General features: G+C 55.0%; 1 protein-coding gene across 2 annotated transcripts in view; it reads left to right on the top strand.

The window, feature by feature from the left end:
* Positions 1 to 585: 585 nt before the first annotated feature.
* The window catches only part of ENO1 (enolase 1), a 15,087-nt gene continuing 2,308 nt past the window's right edge, over positions 586 to 13,364 (top strand). Inside the window, exons 1-9 of one of the 2 annotated variants that reach the window (XM_040460470.1) lie at positions 586 to 718; positions 3,172 to 3,265; positions 5,924 to 6,019; positions 7,077 to 7,135; positions 9,611 to 9,680; positions 10,274 to 10,407; positions 10,824 to 11,046; positions 12,157 to 12,354; positions 13,147 to 13,348. In XM_040460470.1, the coding sequence (XP_040316404.1) occupies positions 3,181 to 3,265; positions 5,924 to 6,019; positions 7,077 to 7,135; positions 9,611 to 9,680; positions 10,274 to 10,407; positions 10,824 to 11,046; positions 12,157 to 12,354; positions 13,147 to 13,348 (1,067 nt within the window). In that variant the 5' untranslated portion in view covers positions 586 to 718; positions 3,172 to 3,180. Of the gene's footprint in view, positions 719 to 3,171; positions 3,266 to 5,923; positions 6,020 to 7,076; positions 7,136 to 7,452; positions 7,512 to 9,610; positions 9,681 to 10,273; positions 10,408 to 10,823; positions 11,047 to 12,156; positions 12,355 to 13,146; positions 13,349 to 13,364 lie in introns of both variants that reach the window. The other variant, XM_040460460.1, reaches the window with a different exon arrangement.

Here is a 13,364-nt window from a genome sequence, read left to right as displayed (position 1 = left end):
GCGGGCGCACGTGGCCCCCAACACCGGGCCCCGAGGCCGCGCAGCAAACCCGGCCTGGGAGCCGGGTGGAGGCCACCGACGTCTCCAGGCCGACCCGGTCTCCTGCACCCCGCTGCGGAGCGGGGCAGGCCGGGAAGGGGGGGGGGGGGAGGGCAGCGCAGGTCGTCGCCAAGGTCGTGGGCCGGACGTGCGGCGCCGGAGCGACGCTGCGTGCGTGCGGGACTCGGAGTACGTGACGGAGCCCCGAACCCTCATGCCGGCCGCCCCACCCCGCCCCTCCCCGGGGCCCCGGCACCGCAGACCCCGCTCGGCCAGAGGTCCCAGCGCGGGGCGGGAGTGGAGGGCGTCGGGACGGGGGCTGGCCCGCACCCCTACACAGCCATGGGGAAGTCGGGGTCCCCCCGGCCCCACTCTGCTCCCCGTCCTGGGGAGTCGCTTCCCCCTCCGGGCCGCAACGGCCGCTGCAATCCCGCCCCCTCCAGGGAGGTGCGGGCCCGAATGACGGCACGCCAGGCCAATGACGAGGCGCCGTGGCGGGGGCGGGCCGGGGGGCGGGGGGAAGTGGGCGGGGCCTCGAGGAGCTGGGCAGGAAGTCGGGGCAGGCGGCGCGGAGACCCGCTTAGAGCATTCGGCGCGCTGAGACCTTACGGCTTATCCTCGCGCTTGGTGTGTGCGGCACCCTCTGCTTCTTTCCCGGGCAGCGCTATCCGGCGGTCAGGTAGGGGCTTGGGGCAGGGCTGCCGAGCCGGCGCCCAGGCCTGGGGGGTCCTGCCCTTGAGTCCGGCGGGGACGTGGAAGGGGCGGGTCGGCACGTGCGAGCCGGCCTCCGGGACCAGGGGCGCGGCGCCGGGCTTTGCCCGGGGCGGGGGCAGGATCTGATTAGCCAGCGATTATGGACTCATGGGGCCTCCTAACCTGCGGGAGCTCGGGAGTAGGACGCGGCACGCGTGGAGGGTGCAGGGCTTTGGGGAAGATTCGGGCCTAACTCCGGTGCTCATTAGCGCCAGGCCTTTCCTAAAATGGAGGAAGGGGCAGGGACGGGAGAGATGCCCAGGAAGCTGCGATCCCCTCCCCCCACCAGCAGCCCCTGCTCCCGGCTGGGGGCCCTCGGCCTGCAGTCGGGCGGCTGGGGGACGGAAGGAGCAGCGACTAATGAATGGAACTTCAGAAAGTCCTTATTCTTAAGGAGGCTGCGGCAGAACCGTTGCATAAAGGGGAAAGCCCTCCAGGCGACCTCGCCCAGGTCAGGCTGGAGCTGCTCCCGCTGCCCGGCCTGGCCACTCGCAGTCGGCCCCCGATCTGACATAGAAAGGATGTCTTTTTACGAAAACTTCCTGTTCGTTTTCCCCCTACAATGTGGGCTTCCCTCTGGGTGGTGTGGCCCGTCGGTGACTCGCAGCCGAGGACACACGTCGGCCCTTGACCGCCCGGTCCACACGTGCTGCCCCTGGACCGGGGTCCAGGCCGATGAGCTGTGGAGACCAGCTCTCCTTGCTGTCTCTGCTTATTGAACGTTAATGACTGCAGGAATAGTTTCCTATCCAATTTAAATTTAATTTTATTTTCACACCCTGAAATAAGTTGAATACTTTGTCTTAATGTCTCTAACATGAAACAAAATATGAGATCTTACAACTGCCTGAGGACATAGTGTAATAAAGATATGTTTAAAAGTGCATCTGTCTCTCCCTCTCTCTGCCCCTCCTCCACTCTCTCCCAAAATAAATACACATTTAAAAAATAAAAGCGCATTTAAAACCTATAAAGTGAGGCTGGCAGCCTCGGGTGGGGGGGGAGCTTGACAGCAAAGTGCCTGAGGGGACTCTTTTGTCTGGTGGTGGCAATCATACACAGGTATAATTTGCCAAAACTCGGACTCAACCGAAAGCATGAAGCTAAAAAATACGTGTAAACGAATTTGCCTTTTTGTAAGATAATAAAAACTATATGCCTTTTTTTGTTGGCTAATGAATAAAACTCCATTGTTAACCTAGACAGCGAAGCCACAGCGGTGACTTCAGTGTCTAATTTTGAAACATAAAAAAGAAAGATGCCATTTGCTGCTTCAGAACATTCCAGGCAAGATACTGGAGAGGAGCCCAGCTAGATAATGGCTCTGAACACTCGCCCAATTCCACTAGGCCTCTTTCAGTCCTAGAAGTTCATTTCTTCCTTGGGAGCCCCTGGAGGGGAAGGTGAGAGAGGGCTTTCTTTGAGGATCTGGTATTTGCTGTTTGTGGCAGATCTTTTGTTTGTTTGTGCTTTCAAAGAAGGCCTCTTCCCATGAAGCATCTTAGCATTCAAAGATAGAATCTGTGTTGGGGGGGTGCTGGCTGGCTCAGAGCATGTGACTCAATCTCAGGGTGATGAGCTCAGGCCCCACAATGGACATGGAGCCTATTTTAGAAAATTAAAAAAATTTTTTTAAAAAACAAAAATAGAACTTTATTCTTTCAACTTAGGATATTTCCTAAGTGAGTTTTTTTGAATGGGTAAAATGCCTGTTGAAAGAAATACTAATTAGATGTCACTGTGCATCCGGTCTTGGTAAAGGTCCAAGTACGGTGAAGCGTGAAACTGGCAATGGCACAGATTGCGCACAGACCAAGGACACTCCTGGCCTCAAAATTTCTGAGCATCCAATGTCCAGCAGTTGAACATCTTACTGCTTATGTCCCTAGCTATTCACTGTTCCACTACAAATCAGGTTTTCCTCCTCGGATCACATCAGGGTTGTTGGTTTTTTTGTTTGTTTTTTGCCCTGGGTGGGTTTGCTCACGACCTTCACGTCCCCTTGGTCCTTACTTGGTCCTTCCATTCCCACGCCAGCCCTCGTTGGGAACTGTTGACAATAACCCGTTTCAGACTGCCTCCTCCTCTGCTGTTCCGCATGCCAGCAGCACATGAATCTTTCCGGTGGTTTTGGGTTCTCCCTGGCGCACATTTTCTGGCTTTCTTTGCTTAGAGGACAAGCCCTGGGCTGCTGGGGTTTTTTAGGCCCTGCAGAGCTGGGTCCAGCAGGCTTCCCGACTCTTGTCAGCCTTACATTCAATATCTGTCCGGTACGAATTCTTTCTTTCTAGTCCAGGAACCCTCAGAAGTGATTCTTTAAATGAACGACCCAAAACTGCATTATGGTTTATGGAAAATATGAACTGTGTTTCCCCACAGGAAGTCACCATGTCTATCCTCAAGGTGCATGCCAGAGAGATCTTCGACTCTCGTGGGAATCCCACCGTTGAGGTGGACCTCTATACCTCCAAAGGTACGTGGGCCTTCCTTTCCGCAGTTCTGCTACCACACTCCCCCCCTCCCCCCTCTTTTTTTAATTAAACGACAGAGCCTTAGGTAAGAAAAGGTGGGTCTCGTGAAAGCCTTCCGTCTGATCCCCATGTGCTGGTAGGTTGTGGTTCCTGACTGGGAGGAGGTGGGGAGGGTTGCCAGACATGGGGTCCTTGTCCTGCTGCTTCTTAGTATTTAAAACAGAAAGCAGGCTGGTTCCTAGGTCAGTGAGGAGAAGAAAGACCATTCCTCGTCCTTAAAAGGGCCCATCGCTCGTTTGCTTCTTAGCTTGCTGTCACCGGCATGGCCGATCTGATGTGGTAGGACGGAGCTTTCTCCGTTGAAAAGGAAAGATCAGAGGAGGGCAAGTGTATGTGAAGCCTTCTCTTTGTTTCCAGAAATCACTCTTAGACCAAGGATTGGGGACAGCTCTTAACATTTGGGTGTTGGGCCATTCCATAGGCTCTTGTTTTCTGCCTAGCTGTAAGTCCTCCCTCGAGGGATTTGTCCACGTGGGAAAAATGGAGGCTTCTTTTTTTATGTTTCTTTTCATAGTGCCCTCAAGTGGGGAGAAGGGGAGAGAGAATCCCAAGCAGGCTCCGCACTCAGCGCGGAGCCTGACGCGGGGCTCGATCTCACAAAACTGAGATCATGCCCCGAGCCAAAATCAAGAGTCAGACAGTCAGCCGACTGAGCCACCCAGGCGCCCCTTAAATGGGGAGTCTTAAAAGCTTTTGGCAGTTTTTAACTTTAAGGAAATTTGGTGTGTTCCGTCCAGCGATGTCTGAGCTGGTTTCTAAATGGACCTTGGGTGGGGTCGGAAAAGGAGCCTCAGGCAGAATCACCCAGCGGCGCTGAGCGCACAGACCTGCCGCTCAGAGCTGAGTCATGGTCTGTAGAAACCCCGGCCCTTCCCTTCCTGCCCTGCCCACGGTTCCTTGCTGTGGCGGGTGCTGTCGGCACAGGGTTTCTTCACAGCACGTGCTTCGTGCCAAATACCCCAGGGTTCGAGGAGAGTGCTGGGAATTTCCTCGCGGCTGGCAAGACTGGCTTGCTCACAGCATGGAACTTTCCATTTGGAAGTTAACGGACTTGAACCAACAGTGAAAACAGGATTCAAGATACTAGAAGATTGTTGGGGGGAGGGGGGAAGCATTCTCTTTGAAACACTTAAAAATGACCAAATATTTTTTTGAAATTTAAACGAACGGAAAGTTTTCTCTTGTGTGTCTGTCGATGCTTTTCAAAGACAGGAAATAGTGGATTTGTGAAGAGCCTTTCATCACTTTTTTTTTTTATTTATTTACTGTTAAGAGCAGTTTTAAGTTCACAGCAAAATCCAGCAAAAGGTACAGAGAGCACAGGCCCCCGGTCCCCACACGTGCACAGCGTCCCCCACCGGAGTGGGACATTTGTTAACATTGGAACCTGCCTTGGCCCATCGTTGCCCAGAGTCCATAGTTACATCAGGGTCACTTGCTTGCTTTTGTGGCTCCTTCACCTCGTCCGGTGCCTGGTGGGGACCTAGAAAGCCAGGGCCCGTGTCAAGAGACCACGTGTCCTGCACACACCATCACCGCAGTGACGCAGGCAGACTTACGGACCGTTTATTTAAAATGCCTGCTTGATTTTTTTTTTCCTTTGTTCCTTTGCCTTCTCATATCTCAGGTGGGGAAATCCCTTACGGTTTCAAGTAGTTTCTAGAGGCCCCCTTCACTTCCTGCTGCCCTGAACCTGTCTGCCTGCAGTGCCAGATCCCCGCAGTGTCTTTCTTAACAGCGTCCTTTTCCAAGATCAGCTACGTTTATGCTCCGTAGTGTAGGTCTAGCCAGACGGCTGGTTCCGTGTCCCCAGGATGGCATAGCGTGGTGCTTGATCGCCTTCCAGTGTTCCCAAGCTCGTACCTGTACTGTCCTTATTTTTTATATCTCCGCATGTTTTTATTGGTTACGCGTGGAAATGATCATGTTTTTGATAACAGTGGGTTAAAGAATATATTAATTTCTCTTGGTTTTACAAGTTTATTTGTTTCTTTTTAGAGGTGGGGGGGGAGAGAGAGAGAGAATGAACCTCAAGAAGGTGTCACACTATCAGCCCAACGCGGGGCTCGAACTCACGAACCGTGAGATCATGACCCCAGCCGAATCAGATGCTTAACCAACTAAGCCACCCAGGCGCCCCTTGGTTTTACTTTCCGACTTCAGTGTAGCTACTAGAAGATCTTAAACCTCATAAGTGGCTTGCATCGAATTTCTGTGGGGCGGTGCCACCGGGGGGTGGTCACAGACCAGCTGCAGGACACGAACGGGGTGCTTGTTAGAGATACAGGCACAGAGTCTTCGGCCTCCCGTTTCGGAACCTGCATCTTAACAAGGTTACCAGGTGATCGTTTGCGCACCGGAACATCTGAGAAGCTCTGCTTGAAAACTTTTTCTTGAAACTAGAGAGATTCACCAGCTTTGCCATAGGGTCCGTGTTGGAGAATGGTCCCCACGTGAAGGGCAGGAGAGACCGACCATCTGAGTCCCCCAGGTGGTGGAAGGACGTGTTTCCCGACAGCTGCCATCTGTGAGTGGGTGGGACTCCGCAAGGGCTGGGACTGTGTCTCTCGGTCACGATTTCTCCCTCCCTCAACGTCCAGGTCTCTTCAGAGCCGCTGTGCCCAGTGGTGCCTCAACTGGTATCTACGAGGCCCTCGAGCTCCGCGACAATGACAAGACACGCTACATGGGCAAAGGTAAGAACCCCTGCCTGCCTCTGGAGCGTGGCTGCGTGCCTCGTCCACGCCTCCAGCCCCTGCTCCCGGCCTGTCACAGCCTCCCCACTCTCCACGTGCCTTGTATTTGAGGATGGCACACCCTGATGTGGCCCATGGTGTCGATGGTGAGCGTGTACTCTGTGCCTGGGGGAGCTGGGAGGGTTGGCATGTTGATTCCAGCCTTCCTAAACCTGTGCGCTCAGGGGCAAGAGTTTTATGCTCATTTGTACTGCACTTGGTCCAATCTGGAAAATTCCTGCTTAGGGAACTGTAGCGCAAGAGCCTTGCCGTGTTCCCAGGAGGGCTCCGCAGGCCTTCCAGACCATCATCCCTCTCCAAGGGGCTGGTCTCAGTAGAGTGTGTGGAAGGCCTGGCTAATGGCTCACCTACAGACCAGTCCTGGCAGCTTGATCTTTCTGTTGGGGGATTCGCGGACCTGGCAAAGCCAGCCTCTGCTGGGCTGTGCACAGATCGGCCTGTTACTGTCTTGCAAAGTTCGCCTTACCGTAGACATAATCTGTGTGGCCAAATCACAGAACAGCAGCTGGGGCCTAGACCATGCCTTCTCAACAGAGCAGTATCGCCCCAGGGGTAGGAATTGGTTCTTGGGGGAGGCAAAAAAATTAAAAAAAGAAAAAAAAAATCCTACAATATTACTTTGTTTTATGGTCCTCCAAAGGGCCACAGTATATAAATAGGAGTATAGCATATCCGTGGCATTAAATTTTCAGAGAAGGGCGATTCGGGAAAAGGTCTGAAAAGACTGCAGGGGAGGGGTGGTGATGAAGTGAGCTAGGGAAGTCCGCAGCCAGTGCTCCGGGGATTATCTCCCACGGGTTCCCGCTGCTCCCGGCTCAGGCGGATACTGGTCCCAAGCAGGCCTTGCAGCACCTGGACTGTAATGAGGGTGAACCCGTGGTCCCGAGGACTCTTCCTGCCTTCCTGTCTCCTCTCTTTTCTCTCATTCCCTGTCCTTCACAGCCTGTTCTCTTCTGAGTCTGTCTTTTTTCCTTCTCTGTCAATCTCTACTGGTCAGGTGTCTCCAGACCCGTTAAGTATATTAATGAGTTCCTGGCACCAGCCTTGTGCACACAGGTAATACACGGGGCATCCTTTAGTGTCTGCGGCTGGTTCCCAGTGCATGGTCTTCCAACTAACTTCCCTTCAGACATTCTGAGATGGTTGCTCTGTGTGTGGCTCTAATCCTTGGGGGTCCTAGGTAAGAGCACTCAGACTGGGCCAGAAAATACCCCAATCTTGGGGGGACAGAAATGGGGATTTGAAAGCGGTCCCGTTTAAGGTCTCTGGGCGGGCTTCTGAATATCTGGGTTAATATCCTTGGTGGTTCGCTCAGTGCTGCTCACGCCTGTTTTTCATTAATGCCGGTAATTTGATTTGATTGTTCCTTCTAGGTGTCTCAAAGGCTGTTGAGCACATCAATAAAACTATTGCACCTGCCCTGATTAGCAAGGTAGGACCTGCCTCCTGATAACTAATGTATTAATGCCATCAGAGCGTCTCCCAGGCCAGTGGGCTTTCCTGGTTATGGAAGAGCTTATTCTGAGAGCTAAAGGAGCCAGTTGGATTCCCTGTCCTGCATGAGAATGACCTCACCTTTACTAATCCACCCCCTGCCTGCGTCCACACCTAACAGCGCATGGAATTGGACCAGAGCGACGGGAGACCGTCTCATGATTTTTCCCTCCAACTATCTTGACCTTTGGGAAGTTAAGATCCAGATTTTAAGAGCGGCTCTTGGGTGTTGAGCAGAGTATCCACGGTGACCGACCATTTTTCACGAACCGTGGAATTATTTACTTTAGTTTTACTGGCTTTTTCTTTTAAACAACAGAGCTCTGGTTGAATAAAATTTAACTTGGGACCTCAGTGTATCATAAAAGTAGGGTGAAGTAAGGAGGGGACCCACCAGCCCAACCCACTCCTGCCTCAGCCCTGCCCCACCCCGCCCCACCCCACCCCAACTCCCGGGGCACCGGCGAGGGCAAGAAGGATTTAAAAGCCCCTGGCTGGGGAAGCCTTCTCAGGCCTGGAGCCAACTGCAGCGGCCGTCCGTGCCTCCTGGGTGTGTGCCTCCCCTCCTTGAACTCATCCTGTTCCCAGGGGCGCACAGGCCCCTCTGTTATTTGTCCCCGGCTGGCTTACCTCGGCCTGGCCTTTGCGGGCCTCGGTGATGGGTCCCCAGGTGGTTTCTCGTGGCTGCTCTGCCGGCTCACGTGCTCCGACCCGGTCTCCCGGGCACCTCCACGCACCCCTTCGTTCTTTGTGCCCGGGTGCCCTTACCTGGTGTGACTAACGCAGTGAGAAGGGCTTTCCTGGGCATCTCTCTTCCCTCTGGGGAAAGGAAGCCGTCTTCACGCTCTTCCTGGCGAGGGTCTACCTGGAGCCGTCTTGCGTGGCTGACGGCTGACTATGGCCAAACGTGCTTTGTGAAAACAGCAAAAGATACCAAGTTATTGACGTGGCATGATGAAGTAATACGTGGTTTTCCTTTCGTATTTTAATTTGTATACAAAGCACTTTATAAATAAAATCATATATTTTTATTAATTATGAAGTTTTTAAAGTAATGCTACCTTTTAGTAAATTGTTTTAAGCCAGGTTTTAGGACACCAGTGCTTTGGGGTGTTTTTTTTTGTTTTTTTTTGTTTTTGCTTTTTTGTTTGAAGTAATCTCTGTACCCAGTGTGGGGTTCACACCCACAACCTCGAGATCCAGAGTTGCATGCTCTGTGGGCTGAGTCAGCCAGATGTCCCTTTAAGACACCAGTTTTGGGGCACCTGGGTGGTTCAGTTTGTTGGGCATCCGACTTTGGCTCAGGTCATGGTCTCGCGGTCCGTGAGTTCAAGCCCCGCGTCGGGCTCTGTGCTGACCGCTCAGAGCCCAGAGCCTGCTTCGGATTCTGTGTCTCCCTCTCTCTCCGCCCCTCCCCTGCTCATGTTCTGTCTTTCTCTTGATAATAAACATTAAAAAAAAAAAAGAGACCCCAGTTTTATTCCTTTATACTGGAAACACTCATTTTGATCAGTCATCAAGCATTTTGCTGAATGATTGGACTACCTACTTGCAAAAGTCCTATCTCCCTCGAGAACGTGAAGTTTGCCGTCACTGAGGGTACCCAAGAGGGGTGGTCCTGTCACTTAACCTTCGAGGACCACAGCTCGTTGGCATGAACAGAGTTCTGTTATTTATTTATTGCCCAAAAAAATTGCACTACTTAGCACGGTCCAGGCAGCTCTCTGCCTTACACAGGATGTAATTTCGGACTCCCCAGGTAGACTAACCTCTGTGACGCCAGGTCCGCATCTCGGGCAGTTGATCGTTGGCTCCCTAGTGCTTGGAGAAACGTCTGAGAATGCGAAACCAAGCAAAAGGCGGTTTTGTGACTCCCAGGTTCTCTTGTTTCCTGCCCCCCCCCCTTTTTTTTTGCCTCCCATACAAATGCATAGCATAGAACTGGTTCAGGATTGGCACAGTTCCAAAGTTGTCTGGGTTCCGGGGAGGGGAGTGACCACGCTCCCCCGAGCGGCTGACCCTCCCTTCTCCCCACAGAAACTGAGCGTTGTGGAGCAGGAGAAGATTGACAAACTGATGATCGAGATGGACGGGACAGAAAATAAATGTGAGTGACGGGGGTGGAGTCGGCCGGCCTCCCAAAGACCTTCCGACCCTCTGAGGGTCACCGTGTGTGACCAAGGACTGTGCGGCGTGATCGTCCGCAGGCTCTGCGGAGCCCATCAGCTCACCATAATAAAACCTGTTCTGGGGGTGTGTGGGTGGCTTAGTCAGTTAAGCATCGGATGCTTGATCTCAGGGTCGTGAGTTCAAGCCCTACGTTAGGCTCTGCGCTGGGCGTGAGGCCTACCTAAAAAAGCAAACACGTTTGTAGATATTAGGAGAAATACCAGGTGACCGCTTGTGCGTGGGGTTACTTCAAAGAGGCTTCTGCTTTACGGTGATTGAGGCAGTTTGTGGAATTTGCCAGAATTTCATAGACCAGAGAAAGGGCTTTCTCTTCTGGGGAGAAAGCAGATGAGTCCACACGGCGTGCCGCCATGTTCCTGGGTCGGACGCCGGAAGTGGGTGCAGTAGAGAGGAATGGGTCTGGATCCAGGCTGGCCGCGCTCCTGTGTCGGAGTGCGGGCCAGAAGGCTGGCAGGAGAAGGGTTAAGGGTTACGGGTAAGAAACTGCTTAATTGAACTCTTCTGTTCCAGCTAAATTTGGTGCAAACGCCATCCTGGGAGTGTCCCTGGCAGTCTGCAAGGCGGGGGCCGTTGAGAAGGGGGTGCCTCTGTACCGGCACATTGCCGACCTGGCTGGCAACGCTGAAGTCATCCTGCCGGTTCCGGTGAGTGGCTTTGAACTTCCCAGGTGAGGAGCCGGGAGTACTTGCCGGTGGGGGCCTGGGGCCTCCCACCACTCGATCTCATCCACATGTGACTGTCCCAGCTCCGTGGGTACAGGCCAGCTCTGGAGGTCTCCACTGCGCACACCTGCCCTTTGCTAAGAGTGACCCTGAGCTGGGGACTCCACCCCCCCCCCCCGTACTCCACGCCCCTCCTTGCCGACGGGGGGGATGAAAATCCCACTGGCCTTGTTGGGTCGGGGGTGTTCGCTGAGGTAGCAGCCAGTCCGGGACCGCAGGTGCGCCTGGTGGCGGTTCCTGAGGCGTCAGGGGAGACCTGGTGAGCATCTCCTGGCCGCGAGGGGGCTGCTTGCTGGGATTGTCTGGGCTGGATGCGGCATCTGCCTGTCTCTCCCCAGGCTTTCAACGTCATCAATGGCGGTTCTCACGCCGGCAACAAGCTGGCCATGCAAGAGTTCATGATCCTCCCCGTTGGTGCCGCCAACTTCAGGGAAGCTATGCGCATCGGTGCGGAGGTTTACCACAACCTGAAGAACGTCATCAAGGAGAAATACGGAAAAGACGCCACCAACGTGGGGGATGAAGGCGGCTTTGCCCCTAACATCCTGGAGAACAAAGAAGGTACGGGCCCTAGAGGGGTCCCCGGGCGCACAGCACCTGCCCGCACCTGCCGCTCGAGGCCATTGCTCTTTCCACCTTTCATTCGCCTGCGAGCGGAGTTCCGGGAAGGGGGTGGGAGCCGGGCCTTTATTTTGTAAAGTAACCGGGAATTTCCTTACTAATTTGACTTCTGAGCAGCCCGGTTAGTCTGAAGCAGGCTCGGTGGTGGGGCACGGGCTCACTGTACAGCTTACTCCTGCCATCCTTGGCCACGTCGCGATGGCAGAGGTTTGAAGTCCGCTCCGTGTTCGGGCTGCTGTCTGCCCCACGCCGGGACCAGCGGCCGCCTCGGCTCGTTCCACCACGGGAGCCTCACGCGGCGTCGTTTGGCCTTGAGTCCTTAGGCACAGAGTTAAATGTAAGCGTTGACTAGGGCGCAGAGAGTCTCGGGACAAGACTGAGCTTTTGGTTTTAGGAGGGAAGGAGGGTTCAGCCACGTTTTGTCCCCCTCAGCGGCAGCTAGCGAAAGAAAAGAGTGGCCATCCTGCCCTTTGGGTCAGTTATACGAAATGCTAATGTTCAGCCATTCGGACCTATAAAAAATGATCCTCTCACGGTTTAACGTGGTAGTTTGGAGACGTGTGGTGTGGGACAGGCGCCGAATGTCTCTGTCCGCTTCCGTCCAGGCAGCACTGCCACGTGAGGCAGAGCAGAGCCTGGGCTGGGGTCACCCTCGCCGTCCCGGGCCCTTGGTCCACTGGGCTCCCTCTTGGATCCCAGCCTTTCGGCACCGTTGAGAACCCATTCCTTGGGACGGCGGATCTCAGCCGGGCACCGTAACTGCGTCTTGGCCAGCACAGCTGTTCCTGGGTGCTAAATTTGGGAGCATCTGTCCGTGAGAACGCCTCGTAGAGTGGAGACTGAATTTCTCACTCGGTTATCTGCCGGGGCCCTGACCGACGGTTTCTTGCTCCAAAGCAGAAAAAAGTTAACTTGGAATCACTGAAACGGAGGGCTGGGGCCAGAGCATCTCGTGGTCTTCCTGTCAGGGTGCCCATTTGGCAGGGGTCACAGGGAAGTTTTCGCTCTACCTGCCTGGCTTCCGATCTTGTCGCCACCCTCTCTTCCCAGCTCTGGAGCTGCTGAAGAATGCCATCGGGAAAGCCGGCTACACCGACAAGGTCGTCATCGGCATGGACGTGGCCGCTTCTGAGTTCTTCAGGTCGGGGAAGTATGACCTGGACTTCAAGTCTCCCGATGACCCCAGCAGGTACATCACACCCGACGAGCTGGCCAACCTGTACAAGTCCTTCATCAGGGACTACCCAGGTGAGTCCTCGGGGCGGCCCCTTCTCCGGCCACTGCCTGCAGCGCTCTGCCGGCTGGTGGCGGTGCGCCCGGGAAAGTGCGTGGGGCACCCGCGCCCCCACCTCCCTGGGGGAGGGCTTCACAGAGGTGCCGGTGCAGCAGGCGAGTCGGGAGGTGGGTCCAGGATGCCAGCCAGGCAGTGACGTGTGCTAGGTTGTTTGCAGAGTGTCAGGGCTTCTGCCCGTCACCACAGCCACCTGAGCAGATGCGGTCCTGGCTCCCTTGCACAGGTGGGAGCGAGGCTTGAAAACCCGACCTGCAGTGTTTTCCGCCCACTGCGAGCCGGCGCTCCTCCGGGCACCGTTAATGCCGGTTCACGCGGGAGGGAAACTGAGGCACAGAGCGGGTCAGTGATGTGCCCAAGGGCGGTCAGCAAATGTTGGAGCACGAATCAGACCAGGAAGTCCGTGCGTGAACTCAAAGCTAAAAAACGTGCCCAGGGTGGAGCCAAGACCAGCCCAGCCCTTGGCTTCCTGAACCCACCGCTCTATGCTCGATGGCACTAAACTCAAGCCACCCTGGGCAGGGAAGTGTCCCACTTAGCGGCTCTGGGGTCCCGGGACTAGAGCTGACTTGCCCGTCACAGGAGTCGGTGGGTAGGCAGAGTGTCTCCAGGGCTGGGTCGGGGAGCCGGTCCTGTCCCGCACGGGAGAGGGGTGAGGCCAGGCAAGCAGCGAGCCGGGAGGGGAAGGAGGCCCGGTTGCCCTTCAGCACTGGGGTCTCACCGGCAAAACCTGGCTGTCTTTTCCCCAGTGGTGTCCATCGAAGATCCCTTCGACCAGGATGACTGGGAAGCTTGGCAGAAGTTCACTGCCAGCGCCGGCATCCAGGTGGTGGGGGATGATCTCACCGTGACCAACCCGAAGCGGATTTCCAAGGCCGTGAACGAGAGGTCGTGCAACTGCCTCCTGCTCAAAGTGAACCAGATCGGCTCCGTGACCGAGTCCCTCCAGGCGTGAGTGTCCCCGGGG

Source organism: Herpailurus yagouaroundi, unplaced genomic scaffold (assembly GCF_014898765.1).
Source record: "Herpailurus yagouaroundi ecotype Mexico unplaced genomic scaffold, PumYag 77, whole genome shotgun sequence".
In the NCBI taxonomy this organism is placed as follows: Eukaryota; Metazoa; Chordata; class Mammalia; order Carnivora; family Felidae; genus Herpailurus; species Herpailurus yagouaroundi.
Note: the sequence above shows the minus strand (reverse complement) of the source record. Positions and strands in the feature narration are given on the sequence as shown.